Source organism: Falco punctatus (assembly GCF_963210335.1).
Source record: "Falco punctatus genome assembly, chromosome: Z".
NCBI lineage: Eukaryota > Metazoa > Chordata > Aves > Falconiformes > Falconidae > Falco > Falco punctatus.
The window spans coordinates 9,561,989-9,588,748 of record NC_137586.1 but is presented as its reverse complement, the minus strand read 5'-3'; the positions used below and the strand labels follow the sequence as shown (position 1 = coordinate 9,588,748).

The following is a 26,760-nucleotide window of genomic DNA, read 5'->3' as shown; positions in this document are numbered from 1 at the left end:
AATCTTTGAAATGTTTAATTTTAAAAAAATCTTGAACAAAGATGGTGTGTATCCTATGATACAAGACAGGTGAATGTAAATTGTATGCAAGAAAATGTTGCAGACACTGAGCAGCAGGAATACTTCCACTGACTTGTCGTCTGTGCTCTCAGCTGTCAGTCCGCTACTTGTTTCAGGAAACAATGATATCAGAGCTGAACACCAGCGTGTTGCCCAGCAGATCAGCTGTGCCCTTTGTAGTTGTGGTGCGTCCATTCTCTCACTGCTCTTCTCTGACCACCAGTGGATGAAAAGCATGTGAAAATCCTTTTGAGAAGCATTATAAGCCTTGTAATGTTTCTGTATGGCATCAGCGAAGTCCTTCCTAGTTCTGCTGAAAAGCATCTGTTCTTTACTGCCAGACGGCAGTGAAATAAGTATATAAAAAAAATCTCACTGATCTATATATAGGATGTGACATAAATCCAGCATAATCTGATGACATTCTTGTATTCCTTTTCTCTAACTTCCTTTTGCCACCTCCTGTGACTAACTGTCTTCTATATCTTGCCTGCCCTTTATGGGCTGTCTCCTTCTTTGTGATACATAAACACATACTGCCACGTTTCTTCTAAGATCACTTACTGTTCTCAGTCATTTGCTGCGTAAGATATGTGGCACAATGTATTCATATGTCTGGGAGTATGACAGCTTGCTGTGATCTGTGTTAAATACAAACACAGCACTTGAATGTGATGCAGACTGATACAAGCAGCAAATCACAGAATATAGATGGGTAAAACCTGCTAGTTTAGTCTAATTTCTTTAGTGTTCTGTTCTTTCTTGCCTTATTTTCTTATACTGTTGTTTGATTTTAACACTTAGGTGCCAGCATGGCCCAGTGTCCCAAACCTTTTTCTAATGCAGCATCACTGCTGGAGTTAGTAAGCAAGCTTCCTTATATAGTGCCCTGGAGATGACACTTGTCCTCCCTTTCTGTTCTGATCTCCTCTCCACCTCTGCCCCTTCCCTCCACCGCCTTATTTCCATCTGTCGTCTACATGGTCACTGCGGTTTTGATAGTCTTTTTTTAAATTGGTGGGGTTTAGTCTCTGTTCCATACCGTGTCTTTTTTTTTTTTTTTTTTTTTTTTTTTTTTTTTTCCCTTCCCCTAAGGCATAGAAAGCATGCTTGCGTCTTTCACTGGTTATGTGAAGGGAGGTCATACATGCTGTGGTCACTTGATTGCTCTAGGTTTGGAAAATACAAACTAGTTGCGGTTAGATGCCAAAGCCTGGTCTGCAGCCTGTGGCATGTGTACCCTCATTGTAACTGTATCAGGGAGCAAGGATAGTAAAAGTTTGTTGCCTGCTTAGCTAAGGAGTACATAGGTGTTGGGATGGATACAGGGTTCATACAGCTGGTTCTTTTTTCATTGTTTGTTTTCTGATGTGTGCACACCCTGTTTGACAGTCTTTGGGTGGAAGGAAAAGGGTCTAGGAATGAGCTGATGAACACTGCCAGGGACAGGATTGTAAATCAGTGTGTTCCAAGCTTTCAAACCATACTCATTTACAGAATTTGATTGTATGCTATATATTATTTTTCTCCCTCCATATTTGTGGGGAAAAGGTGTGAGTTTTGGTATTATTAATTATTTCCAACTTCACGTTGTCTGCTTGAGCTGTTGTGGGAAGGATGGTGGGTTGTTCTTAAGAGCTGGGGAATAATGCCTGTCTGCAGTTCACCCCAGGGGGGTGACCCTTTACGGCTTTTCCACTGGAATACACAAACAAATCTGTGCCCTTTTAAGGGAAACATCATGATGTCAAATGGATGGCTTAGTCCCTAAACAGAGTTCTCTGTTAAGAATGCCCGTGAGTCTGATGGAACAAGTGCAAGGCTTAATCTAATGCCTATATATATATATGTGTGTAGACATTATATTTTCCCATGCTTTCCTTTTCCTGTAGGGCTGCTCCACTTAGAAAACTTCAGTTTTAACTTCCTTTAAAAGTTGTACTGCTTTGGTCTCCTGTCACCTGTGTTGTGATAGCTGTTTCATCACCATAAAAGACTGAACTTTAAAAGCCTTCAGCAACAGAAATTGCCTAAGTGCAGAGCAATAATATTTATTAGTCTAAGCTCATTACTAATATTTTTATAGATTTTATAGGACCATGATTTCTGAGCTGTGTTTTTTAATGTAGTTAGAGGATCATCTGTGCATAATGGTCGTCTTGCTTACGTGATACCAGAATAATTGTTTTTACAGCCTGCTTTTGAGGTTCACAATAAATGATCATTGTAAGCCTTTCTCACATAGTCATCTTTTAATCTTGATCCAGTTATTTACACTAAGCAGGAAGACACAAGGTGCCATGGCCTAGACAGAAAGGAAAATTTGCTCCTGCAGCTTGATAATTTAAAATCCCCAGAAGAGGACAAACTGTTTGATTTGGAGAAAACAAGAAAAATGTTTCCTTTCCTGAACTTATATTTGACCTGTAAATGTGAAAGAAGGATTAGTTTATAGATTCAGAAACAGAAAAGTTTTCCAATTTCCTTCCTGTCTCAGCAGCTAAGCTCTCCCATTTGAGTTTTCTGTCTGTGTGCCCTAGGCTTGTAAGGATCCCAGTGTGTCTTCATTATGGCTGTAGGGAATCAGATTGCACAAACTAATTGTGGGTTCAGATCCTTGCTTTGTTGTTCCATGTTGGCCATTAATGTGCATGTACTACACTAAGACTGGTGTCTTTGAAAAAAGAATGTATTGCATAAAGTCATATGCATCCTGCAATGTAATATAATAAAATAAACATTATGAGGAACTAACCTGTTTAAGGGTAGAGGGGGTGATATCCATTTACCTGGAAAGTGGAGGAGTTGGAAGTCAGGCACTGTGCTTATAGGCATATATTTTATTTCTCTCAAATTCTTTTCAGGGTAAGTGAAGAAAAAGAGGTGACAGAAGAACGGCTGAAAGCTGAGCAGGAGTCGTTTGAGAAGAAGATCAGACAGCTAGAGGAACAGAATGAACTTATCATCAAGGAAAGGGAAGATATCCTTTAAAAATATGTGCAGGGGCTCACTGAAATTAAAAGCGAACTACAGAGAAATAATTGTTCTAATTTATGGCAGAGAATAAATCTGCATGTGCTGCCATTCAAAAGCAATCAGAGATATGACTTGTCAGCATGTGACACTGGTTCATTTGAGCTTAAAACTGCCATCCAGCTGTTCCTATGATGTTGTTTTGCTATGAAATACATATTTGTCAACTAAAAATGACAATAAGGAATTTATGCTTTAAAATATGGTTGTAGATTTATTATTTTTTACTATATCCTGTTAGGTTGTAACTGAGATCTAAAATTTGCATGGTATTCCAGTGCTCTCCATGTCCAGAGAAAGACAACTTACACCGAAGGCATATAAACGGTATATATGCACTAGGAGGTTTAGCCAGATCAGACTTTTTTTGATGTAGCATTTGTTTGGGTTTTTTTTAATGTGTTAGCTGATTCTCTTTTCTTGCAGGCTGTGACTTCCATTTTTGTTAAGCTGCATATACTTAGTCCCAGTCCTGTAATATCACATGCAAATTTAATGTTGCAGGAAATACAATTTTCCTTTGATGTGGTCTGATAGACATTTACAAAATTCTCTTGTTCATTTCTCTTCCAAATCTTTGGTATTGAGTCTTCCTTGTTTAACTCTTCAGAAGGTTAATGGTTGACCGTAGTGGGATATGGAAGAAACAGTGCTTCAGCTACAGCAAAAGCCAAAAATACATGATTCCTCAGGAGCTGTATTTCAAGTAGGGAGGATACTAATGCTATTTTAAAAAGCATTGATGAAACGTAGTGGGCAGTACTGTTTTCAGTCCTGAATCATCCATTCCTTAATTCAAATTAAAAATGAAGTTAGTTACAGAAGTTGTGGAGAAGGGCTGCTTAAGATGATGGGGGGCCTAGAGAAGCTGTTTTCTGAGAAGGGACTAAGTGTGGTGCATGTAGGCTTCTGAATAGTGACTGGCTGTATAGAAGTAGGTTGAGATGGTGGTAAGGTGAATAGGGGGAGAGACCATGCTGAGACGAAAAGGGACTGTTGAAGGTATAGGTCAGTGTTGGAATAGAAATAAGTGGAGATAAACAGTCCACAAACTTAAAAGTGAAGTTAGAGGAGGGTTCTTGAAAATTCAGGCAACCATATTTCACAGTTTTGCACTGGGAGGCTTAACATAAAAAAGGGTTTTTTGTTTTTTGTTTGGTTGATTTTTTTTTTTTTTTTATGATGCAGCTTGGTTGAGGTTTGAAAGGAGTTCAGTGATGTGTTGTCTCTTGTCAGCAGGGGTTTGCTGTTGACAACCCAGAAGATCCTTTGTACCACAGCAGCATTATATTGATAGAAAGAATTTGGTCTGTTTGTACTAAATAATATACACATCAACAAGTTTAGCTGGCCATGGAACTGAACTGTTCCTGGAAAATATTAAATCGGATCTATTTAAGAGCCATTAGATGTGACTACAACTCTTTTACATTGATTTCACTGAAGTCAGTTTTTTATTGTGTATTCAGTCAGCTCATGAATGTGGGTGGGATATATGTTCCTGATTAATATTTTTTAATTTATGCACATAAAGCTTTCATTAATTCATCTAAGGTTTATTTGGCTACTGGGAAGTAGGCATGCTTACTTGGGTTTTTTTTTGTTTCTTTCTGTGTTGGTTTTTTTCCCTTTAGTAGAAATAGATCGCGCAAGCACGAATACTTTTTCAGAAGTTTGGTAGACATGGCAGAAGGTTAATGCATGCAATTTTACACTTCATAAAACTATGTAAAACCTAGAAATATAAAACAAGAAATATAAAACAGTATAACTACTGCAATACTTGCCAATCATACATGAATGATTCAAGATCCTCAATGTACCTCTGATCAGTTAATTTTTTTATCTTAAAGCTTGTAGCAGAGACAAGAAATGGTAGAAACGACTTGCCAAAGTCGAATATAGATTCTGGCTATTTTCAAATACAGCAGCTTAAAATCCTTAAAGTTCTTCTGAAATGTACTGAGTTCACTTGCAAATAAGATGTAGGGATAGAATACCATGAGAAAAAAACCCTGAAGCCTAGTAAAATCAGTTTTACTTACCTTTTTTTTTTCTTTTTCCTCCGCCAAAGCTAATCTAGTCTCTATAATTTTTTTCTAGCTCAGTATTTAAAATATCCTATAATAATAAATCGGTGCTTCTGATATAACTGCGGCTATTCAGTGAAGTGTAATTTCAGCTAGATAAACGTTTAATCTGAATAGCATGGGTGATGTGTGTTTTTTTTCAGCAACATGTTTTGTTTCTTGGGTTTTTTTTGTATTGAGAGTCTTGCAGCAAGATAGTCTCTCCCCCTATTCACCTTACCACCATCTCAACCTACTTCTATACAGCCAGTCACTATTCAGAAGCCTACATGCACCACACTTAGTCCCTTCTCAGAAAACAGCTTCTCTAGGCCCCTCATCATCTTAAGCAGCCCTTCTCCACAACTTCTGTAACTAACTTCATTGCTTTGTGTGCTTGAAATCCCTACTTTAAAGACAGATTTTCCTCATTTTGTTGTGTTTAATTTTTTTTTTTTTGAGAAGGTATGTGGACCCGAATTCATTGCTGATGAACTGTGACAAAGGCTTTGGTGGGTAGGGGGATAGGTGGTAAGCAGTGATCTCACTGCAAAACTTCAAGTAACTTACCAGTTTTGAACAGACAGTATCTGTATGAAGCCTAAGCTTACATTTACTTTGGAACTGGTCAGTGCTGTCTGGGTAGGGAACAACTAAAACTTCATGGAAACTTAAATGTCAATTCTATCCTTCTATTGCAGTTGAAACTTCGAAATTTGGGTAGTTCTTACTAGGGCATGCAGTTAATGGAGGACAGCCCTGATGAGCATGCTGTGAATCATAAATAGGCCAGCCTGTTGTTATTGTTGCCAAATTGTAACAGAATGAAGGAAGATTAGGCATTTCAAGTAGTCATCTGGTCTACTCCTTTTCCCTAAAGCAGTATTGTTAGACTTGTCATGTTATCTTATAATTTGGTCAAAAGTAAATATTTTGGCTTAGATTTTCACACAGCATTCCCACGTGAAACTAAGTTGTTTTGAAAGAAACTTACCTAAAGTGTTTTAACCACTTCAATGGCCAAAAGAGGATTAGGTCTTTACTTTATCTATACTAAACTTTTGTAGCTTTTTTTCTGAAAAGTTCTAGTGCTGCTGTTCTTTGCAGATGGGATATTTAGTGGTGCAAGATACGTGTGCTGTGATGACATCTTTTGCTGTTTTTACTAAAATCTGCCCAATTGGGCTGAACTGAAAAAATCCAGTAACAGGTGCTCTCATTCTTTTGATGTCCTCCACAATGAAAACATCTTATAGCTATGAGGATGATAAGGTGGTGGAAAAAATTAGTCTTCTGAAGGGGAAGATTAAGCAGGAGGTAGAGGGGAAAGCATAAGTGGAGGCTGTACGGGGGAAATGAGAACTGAAACCTGTCTCAGAGGAAAGACTTGGAGATTGGGCTGGTTGTGGATGACGTGAGAGAAGCCTGTGACTGATGAGTTCAGAAGCATTTGGGACCAAGTAGTTAGGGTTGAAGAAGAGCCAGGATGGAGGCAGGTGGCCTAGGATCAGTTATGATTGTAAGACAGCTGATGAAAGCAGGGATGTGTCTATTCATTGTATTCTAGCACCTTCCAAAGATTGAAACAGAATTTGGGACTAACCTGATGTGAGAAGGCTCACCATTTGTAACCTACTCCCATGTCTTTCCCAGCATCCACGCTTAGTATTTGTCGTCTTTTTGCTTCTGTGTTCCCAGATCATGTTTGATACATACTGGGTGACTGAACTGTGCTTCTAGTGGCAATCTGAATTCTGGTATTCCCTTTGGAGTGTTTGATTTGCAACTTCAGTGTTCTTACTGTACTTATTTCAGTTGCATTTTCAGAATAAGGGATGAGCAGTTCACACCATGTTATGCTTATAGGCTACTTGCACTGGTCCTTCTTCCACCTCTGATAGGAGCTGTTAAGAGAAAAGCTTCCGGCTTTCCTCTTTTTCCACACCCCCACCCCCCACCCCACCCCCGCCTCGCATATTTTCAAGCACCTATTGTTAATTTTGATCCAAAATATGATTTAGTTTAAGAAACAGGAAGATGTCTTTTTTAAGATGCTCCAGTAGTGGCATGATAGATGTTTTAGGAAAAAATGATAATAATGAGATTATTAATAAACAAATACTAGTGTTATTCAGAGCCCAAAGAAATTGTGTTATAGTCTTTAGCTTTTCTTGTTATCACTGTTAAGGATTTTTTTCATCTAATTTTGCTGGTGTTGCATAAATGAAGAAGCAAAACCAGTCTTAACATTTCTGTGAAGGTTTATTAATTGGGGAAGAGGAAACTTCTTTAAAAAATAAAAAAAGATGGTTATTGAACTGTAAGCTATGCTGAAATAATAATTTTGGAGTCAAAGAACAGGGAGGTAAAGGGAAGAAGAGATTTAGTTTGCTACAAACTTACTTTTTTTCTTTTTTTGTAAATTTAAACTTACCAGCCCTACTAAACCACTGTTTTGGTTTATATTTAGAATGTACCTGGGTTATTTAAGCTTTTTGTTGGAATTATTTTCTGACTGAACATGATCTGTTGATTTGAATACCTAGCCAAGGTCATGCAACAAATCCCATATGATTTACTTTGGTAGTCTTAAAATTGATCACAGACGCTGTTTACATTATGTCCTTAATATTGTAACTTCGGACTACTTAATTGGTCAATTTTGCATCCAGTTAACATGAATATTAATTTAACTAAAACAGTTCATGTGCTGTTAGTTATTTTTTTTGTCATTCATTGTTAGTGAGACATAGAATATTGATTTGCTGGAAGAATCATGGACTTCTTATAAGCACTATCTAGAGTCTTTAGTTTTGCCGTAGTACTGTTCATTACTTTTGCATATACTCATGAATTAGTGCTATTTACATATTTTGTCCTTTTTCTATCTTTCTGTGTTAATGTAGAATTAGGATTATTTTTCAGAAGAAAAATAGTTGCTGACATGCTTAATGCCAAAGTACAAAAAGATAGAAAAGCAGGTATCAGAATACAGAATTTACTTGTTCTGTCATGTTTTTCTCTATAATGTTGAATTTGCTTTTCTAAAAATGGGGAGAGAAATAGGCACCTCTTCTATTTCCTTTCATTTCCTGTTTTAATCTGACCCACCAAGTTGTCATCAGAGGTGAAGAAACAAAATAAAAGGTCTTGCATAGGAATCCTTTAGCATTGCACTTCATTGAACGTGTGGTCTTCATGTCTAGCTTAACAGATATATATGTGTGTGTACCCTCCTGTGGCTGCTGCTTGCAGCAAAAGGAGAGTTAGTCTGAACTCAAGATGATGACACAAAGTTTCATGAGGAAGTGGTGTATGGGAATTAACAGTATAGTTAAGCATGTGTATATGACAGTTGGATCCCTGCCTTGTTGTCCCTGTTGCCAAAAATAATAAAAGGCAAGAAAATTTCTATATAGAGGAAAACTTGGTGTTAATAGAGGAAACTCATGCCTACTGCTTTTGAAAGTCAGGCTATTTATTTAAAACTCAGTAACAATTTTAGAGTTTAACTTCAGCTAAGTCTGAGGGTGATTTTTTGTTTTGCTATAGTTTCTGTAGTACAGTTCCTAATAGTGTAGTTTCTTACAAGTTATGAACTGAAGGATTGGAATGACCATCATTGTTTTTCTTTTATTTCTCAACTTGGTTCCCTCAGCTTATTGTTTAAAATTTTTGCCTTCCTGTTTTTCATAAGTGAGTGCATACTATGCATCTTTTTGTGTATCGTAATTTGTTTGAAGACATGTGAGGAGAATGAAAAATTAGTATTTTGCTCCTTTCTTCCATTTTATCCAACTCTTTCACTCTTTGAAGGTGTTTCCCTTACTGTTATTATAGGTATCCTAGTAGTAAATGTTTCTAAGCAACCATTATGGTCTATTGAATAAAAGCTGAACTTATTAAAAAGTCCTTGAATATTTATATGCTATTCTGTAACAGCAGTATTGGCTAAATAATGTATGTATTTAAGAACTTCTTAAATCTAGAAGAATCGGTCAAGGACTTTTGGGTAAATAAGATACTTTGAATTTTTCATGAACTTTTAAACTAAAACAAGGTGAAACATGTTGTAATGTTGAGTGTTCAAATGGATCAATGGCTGGAGATTCATTTAAAGCTCAGCTTTCTATGTTTAATCCTAGCCAGTGCCTTTGAGCACGTTAGCCACATTGTCCATGTTATGAATCAAGAGGCAGCATCTAAACAGTCAACATCAGCCTCTTGTATATGAGCTAAGTAAGCTTTTTGCCCTAAAACTTCACACTCAGTGGTGCAGGGTTGTCTGTGAGATGGTACTGTCAATACAGAAGTATAACTGTGGGATAAAAGAAGCAGAGTTGCTTTGTAATTTACACTGTGAAGTGTGGGAAGATGTTGTTCCATGTGTGGCTGACTGCAGAGGAGACTTTCCCACCCGCCAGCTTTGGTGCAGAATTTTGGAGGCCCATTGATGTGAGGGTTGAGGGCTAGTAGCATTCTTGCATCTCCTCTGTTTCCTGATGTTTTTATGCTGTGGCGATCTGTTCCTGGTGCTAGGGACTTGATGTTTCTGAACTGCAGTCTACTGGCTAAAGATCTATGGAGTTCTGCTCTGCCAGGTTGTTGATAGCCACTGGTGGGTATATGCTTCATGAACAGCCTGTCTTCTAGCTCTGGAGGATGAGTGGCACCTTAAATGCAGACAGGGTATTATCTATAGTATCTGGTATGGATCTCAGAACTGGATGTGATGATGAGTTCCCCCTGCTGAACTTAATGGCAGAATCCTGTCATTAGAAATGCAGCTTCAGCCATGGCAGTATCATGTATAAACATCAGTTGCAATAATGAAAAAGACCTGAAGTAGGACAGGTAAGTAGTTCTTTGCAGAGGTCAGGCCAGTGAGAAGAGGGCTGTGTCTCAGATGAAATGCAGTTCTTCGTTTTTTTCAGGCACTTAAACTGACCAGGCTACTTACCTGACTGAATCTGGCCCCAGCTTTTGTGGCTGTTTCTGAACCAGTTGTTTTTGGGTGTGTGAGCTTTCAAAGTGATGTTTTTTGGAGTTAAAATTTCCTTTATGACATTTGGCTCATTCAGAAGCCAAGACTGAGATCTCTTAAAAGGAGGCACAAATGGGAAAATGAGATCATTAATTGTTGAAGCTGGTACTGTAACAAATTGACTAGAACTGTGGATTCAGAGAAATTGATGTACTTTATCCTTCCAAACTAAATGACTTCTCCATCTGCTTCAGCTTCTCAACTATAATGAGGGTGTTGGGCTGATTCTGCTATTGGTTTCTCTGGCTTCCTGAACTATTTTGCAAAGTTTAAACATTTCTTGCATGATTAAATACACTTTCAATAAATCAATCTCATAATAATTGTTGTTCAGGAGAGTTCATTATTCAGTTTAGTCTTTTAAATTACTGTTCTTCTTTAAAGGAGTCTTCTGATGTAATGGCTTCTGCTAAATCCATTTGCCATGCTCTGGCTTGTAATTACTTTAGATTTGAAGAATAAAATGAATGGCTTTATTATTAATCAGTAGCAAATTTGTCTTACTGTTTTTAACCTTAGAGTGGCCTTTGCTCATGGAATAGTTTTAATGGTCTAGATAGAAAACCACTTTATACCTCTCTTTCAACAGAGATTTAGTGAAAGCAGTTGGATAGTTTTGTGGTTTTTCTTCCATTGCCCCTGCACAAAATGTTTGTCACAGTGACTGTCATCACAGGTATGTTGCTGTTTTATGCTGTCAGCTGCTGGCCCTCTGAAAGGGTAGTTTTGCAGCCTGCTTTTAGATGGTAAATTTTTCAGTTTGGGGTAGCCTTTATTTTTGCCTTATGCTGTGGAGAGTACATTGCACTTAAACATAGCTTTAATTTAACATTATACTGGACATTGGCCTGTGTATGAACTTTGTCACTGTTCATGCATGATGAAAACTTAAACTCTTTCTTTCCTCCTTTTTATTGTTACAGGATTTCATCATTCTTATTGATGATGCTTTTGTAGTCAGATGAGTTGTAAGTCTGTGCTGTGACTTTTAGTAGTGGAATGCCATCTTGGACTGTAGTTTTACAGCTGCTGAGGCTGGAGAGGTAACTTCCCATGTGGATCTTCTCCACTGGCCATCAGTTCTTTGTCCATAGTGTCTTGCAAGGCTGTTCAAACCCATCCTTGACTTTAAACTGCCAATCAATGCAAACTAATATAAAAGCATTTTCAGCTTTGCTAAACTTCTTAGGATCTAGTGGATGTTACATTAATGTCTCATTTTCAGAAGCTGCTTAGAAAATGAAAGTGGGTTAGTTGTAGAGTTATAGACATTCAATAAATCTCAGCTTTTAATTACTTTAGGGATTCATTCTGTAACAGCACTGAATTGGTTTTGTTTCCTCTTATCAATTGTGATGTTTAATCAAGGCTAAGAATTTTTCGAGTAATGCTGAAGAACTGGAGAAAACATCCAAGGAGCAATGAATAGCGTCCTTGAAGTCTCAGTTCCATGGCTCTCTAGGAGGTGATTAAAAGTGTAAGTGTAAAACGGGGTGGAATTTATCTAGATACAAGAACTTCATAGAAGGCTTCCGTTTGTACCTTATATCCATAATTCTATTGGTATTACATCTCCTTGCTCTAGTTTCAGTAATTGTAGCGTTTCATTTCACATCTACATTTTCATTTCAGATACTGGTGTGTGTATGTTTGCTTAAGTGCATTTTTAATTGTGAAAATGCTAAGTTTTTACTGATGGCAGTGTGGTCATTTTCATTGCAAATATGTCAAAAGTTTTACGTAAAGATTAGCCCCTTCTTGGGACAAAAAATACCCCAGGGTTATAGCACAGGGAGTACAGTTGTAGTAATAAAGATTATGTTGCTGATAAGTTCCCCTTAAGGCCCCATGATGGTAATACCCCTATATTTTGTCTTTAAAGAAAACTGCTGAGAGGCAATAATTTTTTTTTGTATGTGTCCCATTTTCATTAATGCATGGTAATTGATGGAGTTGCAGTGACTTGTAACAGTAATGAGTTCTAAACATAAGAATGCACTCCTTTCTAATAAGTGAGCACTGCTGGGGTTTAAAAGCGTACTAAATCAGTTGCTTTAGTATGAATTTATTAGTTTTTTTCAGCATTAGCTTTAATAGTAGTTATTTACATAAGCGTACATCCCATTAGCCGCCATCAGGGCTGGAAAACATGCTGAACTGTTCATATTTTCATATAATTATTGAACATAATGGTTTCATTTGCATTTCTAAACAGTGATGTTTCTGTCAGGCTTGGAAATAGTGTCTTTACGCAGTCCCTATTTCACATCCACTTATTTGACATCGTTAAATTTTATGCTAATGTGCTTCCCTAGAATATCATCAGTAGGACAGATGCTTGCACTTTAATATACAAATCAGAGATGCTTTTCCCTCCCCCCTCCTCTGAACTGCAAAAGAAATGAAAAAGCATATCTGCACTTTTTAGATATAGTTTTATTTCATTCTAAAGATTCTGTAGGAAATGAAACTTAGCTTTCACCCCTGCTAGTCACTTCCAAATGTTGTAACAGATACCTTTTTTATGAAGGGTGGGAAACTAACCTCTGCATGAAGGAGAAAGTATTCTAAATTTCAAGGTAATGATGTGTTGGAATGAAGATTGTAACCTTGAGTTTGCCTCAGATGTGATGCATGGAGCCTTATACAGCAAGTTGCCTATCTAGGCAGTGGTCCATGGACTGTCTTCCCTGACAGCCGACTTTAGAGAAGGTTCACGAAGGGAGCAGTTTTAGCTGCCAGACTCTGTGCTTGTCTGTGAAGTACATTTGGAATTTTACATTGTCAGTTTTTTTGTTTTATGCTTAAAATAGATTTTTTTGTTTTGTAATATTGCAGACAGGCAGAGCTATATGAGCCCTTGCTGACTAGATTGGGGATGATGGTTATTGTATGATCAGTGTTGCTTTGATTCTTTGTATGTACATAAGAGCTTTGATACTTGTACTGAAGTTAACAGTGGAAGGAGAGCGTCAAAAACATAAGACAGAGTGCCAGTAATTGCAGTTCTGAATGTGGAAATGACTGAATAAAAATAAATCAACAAATAAAAACAGCACCACCGCTGAAACCACACTGCTTTTCTTCCATTTAGAAATGAAATCACTGTGTTGCATCTTGTTCTGTATGAACTCTATCTTTGGAGGACTTGCTTACAGTTGTAAGTAGTGTGCCAGAGGTAGAGCAAATGAGTGCAACCTGCGGTATACAGTTGGTAAATATCAGAATGTATATAGCATGTTGCTTATGAGCTAGATGTGACCCATGTAAACGAGCATGGATATGCAGTGAATCTTCAGCTTCGTTCTGTGCTTTTACTGATTTACCATATGTGGCATTGAGCAACCCTGCTGTCTTCTCTCGTACTTACCTATTTAAAAATTCAGGGTACTGCTTGCTGGCCTTTCTGTGACATGAAAGGTTAAATGTATGTTTGTTACTTAACTATGGCATTTCATGGACAGCCTTAGCTTTGAGCAATACAAGCATGGTGTAAGTCTGAAAATCTTAAACGAAACCAAAAATGTTAGGGTCAAGCAAAAGACTGAGAGAAGTGTGTCACTCAGATTTGTCATTTTCATTGTGTTTTATACATTAGAAAAAAATGTTAACAAATGCTTCTCTTGAGCCTGTCACAGAAGAAGGTTTGAAGGAGGCACCCAAATAGAAAAGGCAGCTTGGACATGAAAAGGCATATTTTATGCATAAAGGGCCATGTGAACGAACTGGAGATACACTCTGATTGGTTCTGGGCTTATGGTGTCTTTAATTATAGATGATTAACAATTTGCTAGTTGCTTTGCAGACAAGTATAGAGACAAAAATCCCTGCTGGGAAATGCTTGCAGTCTAAGACCTCATTCTGATTGTGTGTGTAGAGCTATATTTTTAAGTCACAAGAAGTAGCTATAGTAAAACAACAACAAAAAATTTGCTTTCATTACCTCAGAGAGAACCATTGGCTTTTTGAACTATTTCTCTTACAGTTTTGAGCTTGCAGTAGTGCATGCAACCAGTTTATAGGAAATTATGTGGAGAAGGTGCTTTTTGGTAAACCTTTTGCTCAGAATTAAAACAGAACACACCAAAGTGGGGTAGCAGTTGGTGAGATGTGCTAATTTCAGCTGTGAAGTACTGGGAAATTTAAAGAGAGCACCTCTGGCATGCAGAGCAGACTGCTGTACTGCAGATATTCTGAGCTGACCTCTTGTCAACTTCTCATTTGAATCCTGAAAAGAAGGCTCTAGGTAATTGGCAAATATCCCTGTTTTAATATGCGGCCATAAAAAGGTAAAGTATGATGATTTTTAACATCAGAAGATTAACATTTCACCTTTAAATAAAATATGATTAACTGGTACAGAATTAAAAGTAATATAACTGAAATATTCAAACTATGACTCTGTGGTGTCAGATTATGCATCGTGTGACAGTTTAAGTACTGAAATGATTTAACAGTGATCCAGCTGAAGGATGTATATCCTAAGTATCGAGAATAAAATGGAATAAAACAATCATGGCTATCAAAACTTTCTCAAACCCTCCTGGATGAAGGAACCAGGAAATAAAAAAGTAGTGTTGTTTACAGGGACTGCATCTTGCGCAGTGCCAGTGCAGGTGCAGCGAGGGAATAGTCGACATGCTGTGACAGCATCGTAAACTATGATTTTAAGCCTGCCAGATGATGATTATGTTTAAATTTAATTGCTGGGCCAAGACTATTGCTTCTGGATTCATTACCTCCAGCAAGGTTCAAATATAATTGACCTAGCAACATGCTTTGTCTTTCAGCCGTTCGCAGTCAGCTAGGCTTCTTATCCCTGTACAGTTTCATTTCTGGTAGATTGGCACATGTTTTGATACATGAAACCACATATATACCATCTGAGCTACTTAGCATTGCTGTCTGGAAATCTGAAAATGCCATTATGGAAGTTTGTCATTTGACTTCTGCTATTTTAAGTCCTTGTTAGTAAAAATTATTTTTTTCCCCCCACCTGGTAGTTCTGTAAACTCAGCTTGGAATCTGACAATAACGTGGCACCTCGCTGTCTTCTGAAGGTCTGTAAATGAAGCTTTTGAGTGTGGTTTGGGCATTTGGTAATCCTCTTGTAGATCTCATAGATGTTGGTTTTAGCAGGTTTAAGCTATTAAACCTGCTAAAAACACATTAAGGTATGACACCTTGAAATTGTTTATGAAGCATCAAGAGGAGGAGTGGAATATGTTCTTATGTTCCAAAATGCAAAAATAAAAGAAATGGTAAATAAAGTGTACTGTGGTTGTAATAATTGGCAGATCTAATCTTGTTTTCATTCAGGGAGCAGGATACTGAAGTAAGAGGGTGTTGCTTTCATGTAGCTTCTTCAGAGAGTAGTACTTTAGTAATTGTGTAAAAATGCGAGCAAAGCACCTAACAGCCTTCATAGTAGCTGAACTTTTCCACTGCTTGGATGCTTGTATGGATTTCTTCATATTTTATTATCTTCAGAGGAAACTTTTTGGTTGCTATAAATATGGTTAGCCACATTGATGAAAGATCCTTAGATGCTTTTAAAGATGTTGCTCATCATCTTAACAGTGTAGAGTAAAACTCAAGTGAGCACAGCTCTTAACGTCCAGCTGTCACTTTAGATAACTGGACAAGTCCTGTGAGGCCTTACTGCTCTGTTTAAATGCAAATAACCATATTTAACTTGTCAATGCTCTTTGCTTTAACCTGCCAATAAATCCACTGAATAAATTTATCCTATGAATATAAGGAAATTAAAAATCAGAAATATGTTTCTAATTACCTGCAGAGAGAAATTATAGGAGTAAGTAATATAAACTTACCATCAGGACGGAGTTTGACTGTGGAAAGGATTGCATGGTGTTATCTCTGGTAGTGTGAGACTTATTCGGTTACACTGAAAAACCTCTTGGTTTCCCCAGAAAGCCATCTTGGTACACTGCCTTAGGTACATCTGCTGTGATGTCTGGGGATCTGTGCACAGTCTGTGAATCCTAGTTGATTTTAATGAACTGTTTATATTGAACTTGTCTCCTGTTGGCCAGCTTCATATTGTGTATTACACTTCTCTTTCTGGAAAGAGCAACAGGACAGTCCAAAGAATTTAACGACAATATAATTGTATCTTTCTAGCTGAACAGTGAGTGCATTGGAGATTGTTGTGGCTCATCTCCAGGGGACAGATGACCATCAGGAACCTTCTGGCTCTCTCTAACAATCCTCATAACATCTTTCTCTTCATAAAGCTGTAAATATCTGCCTTGGTTCACTTGTTACTTCTCTCCACTGTACCATTTTTTTAAGCATCAGTGTTTTAAAAGATCCTCTAACATTTGTTCGACATCTTTTAATTTCCGAGCTAGACACAGTCACAGCTGGCTTAAACGTGCTTGTTCTTGTGCCAGCATTTTGCTTAAATAGATCTTCCTTGTATTTAATATTTATGGAGAAGGGATTAGAGCAATAGACATTCTCTGTCTCAAAGGGAGAAGAGAGGACAAGGTGAGAGAAGTTTCTCTTTCACTTGGATGCATGTTGTATGAAGGATGGGAACTGCTTGACTTCTAGATTAGAACAGGCTAGAAATCTTGGTGAAATGGTACAAAGTTGAGAAGAATTGTATGACTGAAAGGTCAGGAAGCTTAGCAAAGTCAGAACAGTAATGTGTACTAATTGGGATCTGTTTGTTTTTTCTTGCATATGGAAATTGTCTTGATAAAGTTCATCTTTGCAAAGCTACATAGTGAAATTTCTGGTTGGTGCTTTTATATAACTGAGATACCTAAGCAGACAAATTATGTTGTGACTTTAAGTGGGCCTCAACTTCCACCATGGCAAGGTGGCTTGTCAATTCTTCTTGTTAGGATTCCTTTTCAGTCTTGCTTTATTATCAACCAGGGAGGACGTGGGGCACCACTGCAGGTGTTCTTTTGGTACTTGTTCAAGGACATCAAGCTGTTGTGAATGGTTTAAATTAGGAGAGAAAAAGCATCACATAGCTGGTTCTACGTTAGCTGTGTAGCTACTGGTGTCTCAGAGCTGTTAATGATGCTGCCCCCAACAAAGTCAGGATTTACTCCCCACCATCATAATCTTTTGCTTTTAAATACCAATAATAAAGTAGTCAGAAGTTTGGGATTTTGATCTGCGACAGATTTATGTTTCATGTAATAGATCTAGCAAGTCACATATTTGACTTTCATGTTATGAGTTTTCCTCACTATGCATGAGGTAAAAAACATGGCTGAAAAAATTCTGAAAGAAAATACAGGATAGCTATTAATTTGAAGTTGCTAAATGCTGTCATTGCGTGTTTGTTTGGGCTCAGTCTTTGTCTACATCTGTCCCTCTGGGGGATGATTTACAGCCCTTTTCCAATGGCATCTCTGTTTCTCTCTGTAGACACTAAAATGTTTTCTTAGCTAATATTTCATTAAAAGCATATGAAAGGAAAGTTCTGCAATTTGTATCTCATTGAAAGACTCATTATTTTCTGATGCTGCTTGAAAATAGATAAAGTATGGGTTACTCTTACATGGCAGGAGCTTTGCTTTTTAGTTCACAGTTTTGACATAAAGTTATTGTGGGGATGCTGAATTGGTGGTGTTTTGTCTCCAGTAAATCTTTTGACCTCAAGAGCAACTCAGAATGTGTTTGTGAGATGTATTAGAGTGGTTTATTCTCTTTTCTTTTTATAATGCTGCATTGCTTAAGGTGTTCCTCGTTTTTTCTTTCAATGTCAAGAATTTTATTTTAATAGGATTTAAGAGATCTGTAGACTTATTGAAGATTAGTAAATCTGCCAGAAGTTTATATTTATAAGACTCATGAAGAATATATGAGATTATACATGAAGCTGAACTCTTCACTCTTTGGATCTGCTTGCTAGATGATGTGAAACTTCATTCCCTCGGAATGGGGTTTCCTGTTCAGGAAGGCAGTATGGTAGGCGTATTTTCTGAATTGTCCTGGAAGATAGTTAGCGTAACTGTCTTTGAAGTGTATAGTTCAATGCTAGATGTTTTTTGAAAAGGTTGTTATGTATTTGTTATATGTTGGTTCAATAAGGTAAATGTGTAAATCACTGTATTTGTGTCACCTGTATTTTGTATATTTTGGAATATAACATCTGGTTCATTAAAGCTGGCTGCTTGTCGGAGTGAAGAAGGTTTTTAGTCAGAGGTATGAGTGTAGGAGGGAGCAGGAAGTTGCAAAAGACTATTTTGAAATGACATAATGGCTTTTCTTGTCACCTCTTTTGTGAAGCCTACAGAGAGAGTTCTCTGTGAGACTTCCAAGAGTTTCTTTGGGAACTGCACGGGTAAGGATAAGCAGTCCTCTCCCTTGTGCACTGCAGTTATGCTGTTGTGTCACATGAAGAGAACTACAGGTGACCTCTTGGAGTTTCTACTGCAGACATTCTGTCAACATCATGCCTCTGGACATATATCTTCAGGACTTTCAGATATCCCTGCTAAATAATAAGCATAACCTATGACCTATTAACTGTCTCTGCAATCTCAGCTATGCTGAACTCGTTGCAGAGATGCATTTGAGCCTGATTTGCTCATTCCTCCCCTTTGCCCTTGGTACTGATTGCCTTGCCCGCCTTGATCCCAGCCATGTCTGTGATCCATTGCTATGGACAGGCCTGTAGTTTATGTGTTCACAGAATGCCTTCTGTGCCTGTAACGCAGAAGTGTCCATAAAGTAGTGCAGAAATCAGTCACAATGCAGATCATGAATGCAGCCCAATGGAATCTTTCTTTTCTGCTGAGGAGACTCACCTGCAGGCTGATGTGAATACACAGGGTATTTCTTTTTTCCTGCTCATCTCCCACTTATTGTCAGTCATGTAGTGTTGAATATGCAAAGAATTGAGTGAGTAGTGGTTATTAGTGTTAGGTATGTTTCCCCTAGACTTTATTAAAGTTTGTTATTCCTCTCTGGGATTTGGGTTCTTGGATCTCAATTTTATCTCAAGCTTCTAAAGTTTGTCTGGGTTTGTGGGTAATGGGCAGTACTTCTTACATGCTTGCAAACTCTCACAGGTGAACTGTCATCATCAAAACATTTTTTTTAAAGGGCTATGAACATAAGAGTTTCATGTTTAAAAAAGCAAATTTGAGAATCAATTGTAATACCCGGCCTAGTGCCAAGATAGGTCTATGGTAACAGCCGAGTAATTTGTTCTAACATTTTCATATGTTAAGCTGCTTGGATGTGCATTTATAAAGCAGATACATAGAGGGGATGGTGTCACACTGCAAGATGTTTGTCTGGTTTTCTTTGGCCTGACAGAACTCCAGTACAAAAGGTACAGAGTGTGGACAGACTGTGTGATGAACTTGCATACTGAATCATCTGTCAGAGCCCTGGTCAGCTGGGAACAGACTTGCTGAGAGACATGAGACTCCTAGTAAAACCATGTGGTGCTTTATCTTTTATTTAAAACTCAGTTGGCTTCTTGTTCTGTAAGTTTAATAGAGATGTAGTCTCCATTGCCACAATGTCAATTTTGCTATAGTTTTATCATGCAGAATGTTGAATGCTGTATGCTTCACTCTGTGAAGAGAATGCATTACGAGTCTTGGAAAACTTGACAGTGCTAGAAGACAAATTTTGATTAGATTAATTTACAGAAGGAGTTTCTCACAGTTTTTATGGTCTTGAACCAACAATGTTTTGGTGAAATAAACTGTTACATGCAATATTTACCACAGAATTTAGAGTTGTTAGGCAGTCTCGGTGCAGTGCTACAAAGTTGTTGTTAATTGATCCTAACATTGTGTTATGATGCATCTTGAGTAGAAAAGAAAACAACTTTTAATATCTTATAAATTGTATTCTTTGATTTTCAGTTATTTTGTTGATTGGAATAGAAAACTGTTCTGTTAGCCATTTTGCTTATAGTAATAATACTTTTTGAACAGCCAGCAAAAATAAAATGAAGGCAAGCAACTATTTTTTCCTTTAGAGCTGATCAAAATTTTAAATTTTTGCAGGGATTATTAATACTTTGAAATTCAATTTTATTCCACTAAAATTATTTCAAACAAATTCAAAGACTTTTTGTTATACCAGATTTGGTTTTATGTTCTTTTATGACTTAGTGAGAGATGCATGTTGTAATCCTGCTATCCTGATGATCATGCTCTGACATAATGGAAGTGATCAATTTATTTTTTTTTATAAAGTGTCTCAGTCTTTCATGGCAATATACATGGTATACCAATACTGAGTGTCAGTCATCCTTTTAGACTTTAAGCTACTGCCATGTCATTATGACTTTTTTAATAACAAGCAAAACATGACTGTTTCTATATGTGATGATACAAAATCTCAGCAAGCAATTAGAACACCTGATGCAAAATGAAAATAACACTCTTTGAAATAGAATATTCGTACGTTTCAGCAGGCTACTTTTTTTTTTCTTTTCTGTTGGAAAAGTGGTTTTGGCTAAAGGTTGGTGTTGTGTTAGAAGCCTATGTTAGAACAATAGACCTGAAAGAGATCTTCAGGCATTCTGTTCTTTCCCAACAGAGGATAAGACACAGCCTGCTTTTCTGTCTGGCTTCTAGTTCTTTGCCCAGATAACCTGCATTTGAAGTTTAGATTTTCATTCCAATTTGGAGGCTTTGCAATGTAAGCTTTTCTCTAGGCTAGGAATTTGAATTGTTTCTCACTGAACAAATTAAGCTTTCCAGTGTCCACTGCTGATAAGCCTTCCGTGCTGGCACAGGTTTGCTCTGTCCTCACTTGTGTTTTGTGAAAGGCATTGCAGATCCTTTCTGATGAGAAGAAATCCCACAGATTTCTGTCAGAGTTCTCAGAAATGGTGAAGTTGGGCAGATTTCAAAGGGCGATGAACGTGTTGTGGGGAAGGTGATGGGTAGGCTGTTTGATCAGCATGAACTACAATGCCAGTAAACCTTTAAGTTAGGTGGCATTGATGGAGCCCAACTGAAATAGCATTTAGTGTTAATGAAACTAGTTTTAACACTATCTGCAGTGCTTTCTGTATGTGAACGTGTGACATTTTACAAGTGCATTGCAAAGACTAAATTGATTCTTAGAAGAATACATTTCTCTAGTCCAGACAAGACCTAATAGATCTTTTTCCTAGGTAGCAGACTTAACTTTTTCTTAATTTTCTCTCTTGATTAAAATCCTGAATGGGGTGAGATTTCTACTAAATGTCTACTCAAAACAAGCTTAGAGAAATGGAATGTCAGCTTTACAAGTGTCACTTTAATAGGGTTTGACATGATAAGGTCCTGAAAGTCCCCTACCAATATATGTGCAAGTATGGAGTATGTATGCTTGCTCTATTTGGAGTAAGAGTGAGCAAGATTGTATGTTCACAAAATATTGATGACACTGTGCTGGGGAGAGTGCTTGAAATAAGGAACACCGGCAAAGAAAAGGAGAACAGACTGGCAAACCCAAGGTACAGAGGTGGATGAAAAGCAACTGAATATTCAATGTGTAATATTAGACTACTGGGACAAAGTAGTATGTTCCCTACTAAAGGGAGAAAAACAGATTTCTCGTAAATAACTTGCTTATTAATATTTAGATTTTATAAGGGAAATAGTGCAATTCTAAGAGATATTTATGCTTTTAGATGTGAAATGGAAACAATTTCCTTTGTGTGTCTGTGTATGTACAGAAGCACTTACATTATTCTAACCTTTTTTTAAAGTGCTGACTATGTTTTTAGGGCAGAAGGTACTCTAGTTTTGTTAAGTTGATTTTTGTCTCGCCATAAAATTCTGCTGACTTCTCTTTTGTGTCTAAGTACTTGACTAATTATTGAGTCCCATGAATGTACATCAGAAGTCTTATTAACAATTAGTGTCTGAAAAATCAAGGAAAGGCATGTCATGCATGTGCCACATATTTAAATCACACTTTAAAAAAGCCATCTGTTCAACACTTCATTTTTAGTGTTTTCTTTATTCTACAGAGAAGCATACCCATCAATAAGGAGGGTTCAAAATCAACTTGTGTACCTATTAGGTGTGGTGTTAATTTTATTTTTTATATATATGTATGTGTGTGTGTACATATATATATATATATACACACCAGTGTCTGGATTTTCAGAAAACTAAAAAATTTAACATAAGGTCCTGAGGGTGACGTTTTGCAGCTAGTAAACAAGTTAGAATCTGGACAAAGACTACATAGCTTCACATTTTGCTCTGGACAGTGACTGGCCACTCGTAAAACTTCTAAGTTTTATTTGTGATTGTTTTTCTGCTTTTCTGTAATTTGAAATTGGGTAACAGTTCTTTGGAATAATGTATAGCCTCTTACATATTTTAATAATACACATTTTTGTGATGTCTTACAGCTTTTGAATTTTTTTTTTTTTTTCAGAGCAGGCACGTTATAGTTATACTTTGCTTATCTGAAACAGTTACGTAAAATAAGATTATGGCAACCACTTATTCTCTGTTTAATGTTGGTGGGCAAATTCCCCAGACCATCTAAACTTGTTTAATATCCCCTTGCAGTGTTTGGACAATGGACTGATATTATTAGACACTGTGAATCAAAGGTAAATTGAGGAAATAAATCATGTTTAAACCACAGAACAAAATCACGTTGATGTGAATGTGCAAGTTAGTAAAGGCAGCTAGGATAAAATAATTGCAGATTTTTGGTTAAAGCAGGTGCAGACAAGTTAAAAAATGATGAATGTAGCGCTTGCAGTGATGATGCCTACTGTATGTTTCACCACCGTTAAAGGTACCTCTTTTGTATTTGCGCTGCATTGACATAGTGAAACTTGGACTTGGTGACTCCATGTTCTGAATGAACCTGGTTGGCAGCTTGGCTGTTCACTGAACCAGTGTGTAGAGTCCTCTGCTGTTGCTTCAGTCCTGAAAGAGAGGTAGAGATACTGCAAATGGTCAAAGTATTCCTGTCAGCAGGTGAACTCTCTAGACACAGCCTAGTGCTGTGGCCCCTTCTGCTAGTGTGTGATCTTCTCTGGTGCTGTCTTTCCTGCCAGAAGACACTTTGAGAGGATGGTACAGATAGGTTGTAGGGGTTTGCAGGAGAAGCAGTCACTTCTGTTTGTTAAATCAAGAGGCAAAAATGGTTTAATGAAATTACATTTGTGCTACTAAGGCTTCTGTGAATTTGATCAGTGGAGCTTGGGCTAGAAGAACAGAAAATTCTTCCTCAAGGCTTAGAAGTGTCCATGTTTGCTTTTGTTCCAAGGTAGAGTAGCTGATGTGGAAGCATTTCTGAATGAGCCCAAAGTCTGCTTTTCCTGAAACATGCTTTTTGTGCTTTCTGCAGCTGTGGAATATTTTTGTCTTCTGTTGGCTACTAATAAGTGATGCCTGAGTTCCTGCTCATACTAGACTGAATCTTTATTTTTAGTGTCCCGCTGTCTTGTTTGAGGAAGTGTTTTGGTAAGAGCTGGTTTGAGCCTAGTTAGATTTGAAAAATGTGTACGTACTTGAATATCCACAGGTACGTGTTCATATACTTAGCTGCCAGTCTCAGAGCAGCAGGGTATATGTATCTCTGCATCCTCTTTGATATATCTGTCTCTGCATCCAGTTATAGATGCCCAAAGTAGATACCTGTTGGTGTAAAAAGGGTATTTCTATACAGTACAGGCCAGGTCCAAACTTAGCAATTTGTTGTATCTGACTGCCATTAAACAGTGTGGAAAATGTTTAATGCAAAAACATGGGAGTCTGTCTGGTGAAATATTAAATCCAAGAAGTGCAAGGAAGAGCAATGAGAAATTTAAGATAAGGATGCTAAGTAATTCAAAGCCACACATCTCTTAAAACAATAAAACTTCCCTCACACAGTCTGTGTGTTATCAGATTTTGTGATTTCCAGTTGAACTCTTGATGCATGTGTGCTGATCTCTATGCAGAATCTTTTCAGTAATCCGTATTGTTATCACTGCATTGATTTAAAAATCTTAACTCTCTGCACACTGAGCAACTGGATGGTAAACAAGCCTTGTTACTTTACCTCAGACTTTATGTGCAGACTTTAATACCTTATTCATATAAGGTCTGACCTTTTCTACAGTTGCGAACAAGCCTCCAAATAAACCTTGAATTATTAAACTACCCTTTATGTGAATGTAATGCAGTTCTCATGCTATTTTACATTTCTGTAGCTTCCATTCCTCTCTTACAGGAATGTATCCAAATTGCAAATCTATCCTTCATAAACAAAGTAGCTTTATCTTTTCCTTATTAGGCAAAAAATTCAGTCTAAACCTTCTGTTTAAACAGAACTGAGATCCTGTAATAAACATTAGGAGCATAGAAGAAACTTCCATTCACTTGTTAATAAGCATATAAGGATCTGCTTCAAGTCAAATTACAGGACTACTGCTATAATAAAAATTGGGTGTTGTCTTCTAAAATCATCGTATTAGTCATGTGACAGAAGCTTATGTTCTAGAGACTGTGCTGTTTCTGTTTAATTGTGTGCATATATGAACCAAATACTGTCAGGTTGCAGCGGGGTGTGTATTTTTACTTGCATTGTATTAGCAATTCATGATAGTAAGATGAAACCAACAGTCATGGGCTGAGGATCTGTTATGCCAAGCATAACTTTACCTTTCCTTAAAGACATCTGTTCTCTGGGCTGGTAGTCACCCTCATGAATTCCCAAGGTTGAATTGCAATGGGTCACAAATGGGGGTTTGGGTTTTGCAGGGTGGAGGAGAGGAAGTGTAGAGGTTACTAAGTGGGAGCGAATATGTGATGATGGGCACACATACTGTGTCTTAAAAGGTAAACTTGCTAGAGTTTTTTTAAAAAACAACTTTGGTTGGGGAGAAAGAAAAGCCACATTTCAACTTGTCATTTTAAGTTTCTCCTTAAATGCCACTCTGAAGCATATTTGCAGCTGTTTGTGTTGAATAGTGCACAGGTTTAACTTCTATCATTGTCAATGGCTTTTGAAAGATTTCTGTGCTCTCTGAAAGTCTGCTGCATTCATTTATGGCTATGGCATACGTACAGGAATGGAGATGGTCCTGATTTGTACTGCTTCACTGCATGTATCTCCTTTCTTAAATCAAAGTTCCCTATTTAGAGAATTCAGTCCATCTCCTGATTATAAAGGCACATAGGGTGGCAGAAAAATTATGGTTAATGTTTCCCAGGTTGCCCTGACTTTTGTTAGAGGCCATAGGACTTGAGATGCTCAGTTCCTTATAAGAGAACATATTAAATTTTGGGACAGGATACATGAAGTATGGAGATGTGCATGCAGCTAATGACAGATGTGATATTGAGCATGAGTAGTTAGTTGTTTACCTTAATATGCCATAACATGAACCAAAATGCCCCAGATGTGTGAGGGTTGTTAGTGAAACAGTTCTAGGAATTTTACATCTGTTTACAGTGTACTTTTTTTTGTGGTGTTAATACTTTGTTGTATATTTTTGACGTTTTTCCTTTTTCAGATTACTTTCAATTATACATGGATTTATTTTATATGTTGTAAAACATACAGAATGTGTGGCATCATTAGAATAATGTTAGTACTGAAATCTGAATTTTTCTGTGCCTCGCTACTTGTTACTTTCTTATTGTGAACCTTAATGGTGGATTAAATTTTTTGCATTTATTTTGCTTTAGGTTTTGATGTATTTCAGTGAAGTTGACAACCCTTACATTATTGCTGTAAGAGCTACAGAAAAAGTATTCAATGTCTTAAAAGAGACCACTTTAGTGTATTTCACTGAAATGCTTAAGAATATACAAGAATTTATATTCTAAAACTATAATTCTAGGCTTGTCATTATTGCTTGTCTAGGCAATAATTCTAGGCTTGTCACCGTAGAAAGGCACCTTCACACATCTTTAATTTCTGTAACTAGTTTTAATAATTTCCTTGGGACCATCCTGAAAATAGACCTTTTCTCAGTTATATCTTGGCTATGCAGGTCAAACTGATTTATTTTTTGCTATCACTTTTTTTGTGATCTGGATAAGCATACATAAATGTGAAATTGTGGATATTAAATTGTACCTACCATTTTATGTTCTTTCCTGTGCAACTTCTTCCTTTTTCACAGGATGAACCATAAAAACAACCTTGTTTTTTTTGTGGACATAGCCAGCACAATGGAATTTAGTTTAAATATAGAAACTCTGGTAATTCTAAGAATTGTTCATGATTTATGAGAACATACAGGGCTACAGAATTAAAATAATGTAGTTGAAACATCATTGAATGGTCAGCTTCATTTGAAATATAATTAGGAGGTGCAATAAGTTTTGTTTTGTGCATGCAAAGAGAAGATGTGTGCATGGAGCCAATGGGTATGTATCTGTACTAAACTTTGTATACCGTCTTTACTCAACCTTTCGACTATTTGAATCATCTTCTAATTTCTGCTTTCTTGTAACTAATTTACATAATGCTGCTGCTCACTTAAAATCAGCTCATTCTAAGGGCTGGTATAATGTGTTGTGCTAATCTAGGTCCTTTCGTTCAAGGAGATCAGAGTGGTTTGCAAATGTTCGTAATGCTGTC

General features: G+C 37.1%; 1 protein-coding gene across 3 annotated transcripts in view; it reads left to right on the top strand.

The window, feature by feature from the left end:
- KIAA1328 overlaps positions 1–26,760 on the top strand; it is a gene marked incomplete at its 5' end in the record, with an annotated part of 180,754 nt that overhangs the window by 16,204 nt on the left and 137,790 nt on the right. For all 3 annotated transcript variants that reach the window (XM_080371387.1, XM_080371388.1, XM_080371389.1), the window contains one exon: positions 2,925–3,040. In XM_080371387.1, the coding sequence (XP_080227513.1) occupies positions 2,925–3,040 (116 nt within the window). The remainder of the gene's footprint in view (positions 1–2,924; positions 3,041–26,760) is intronic.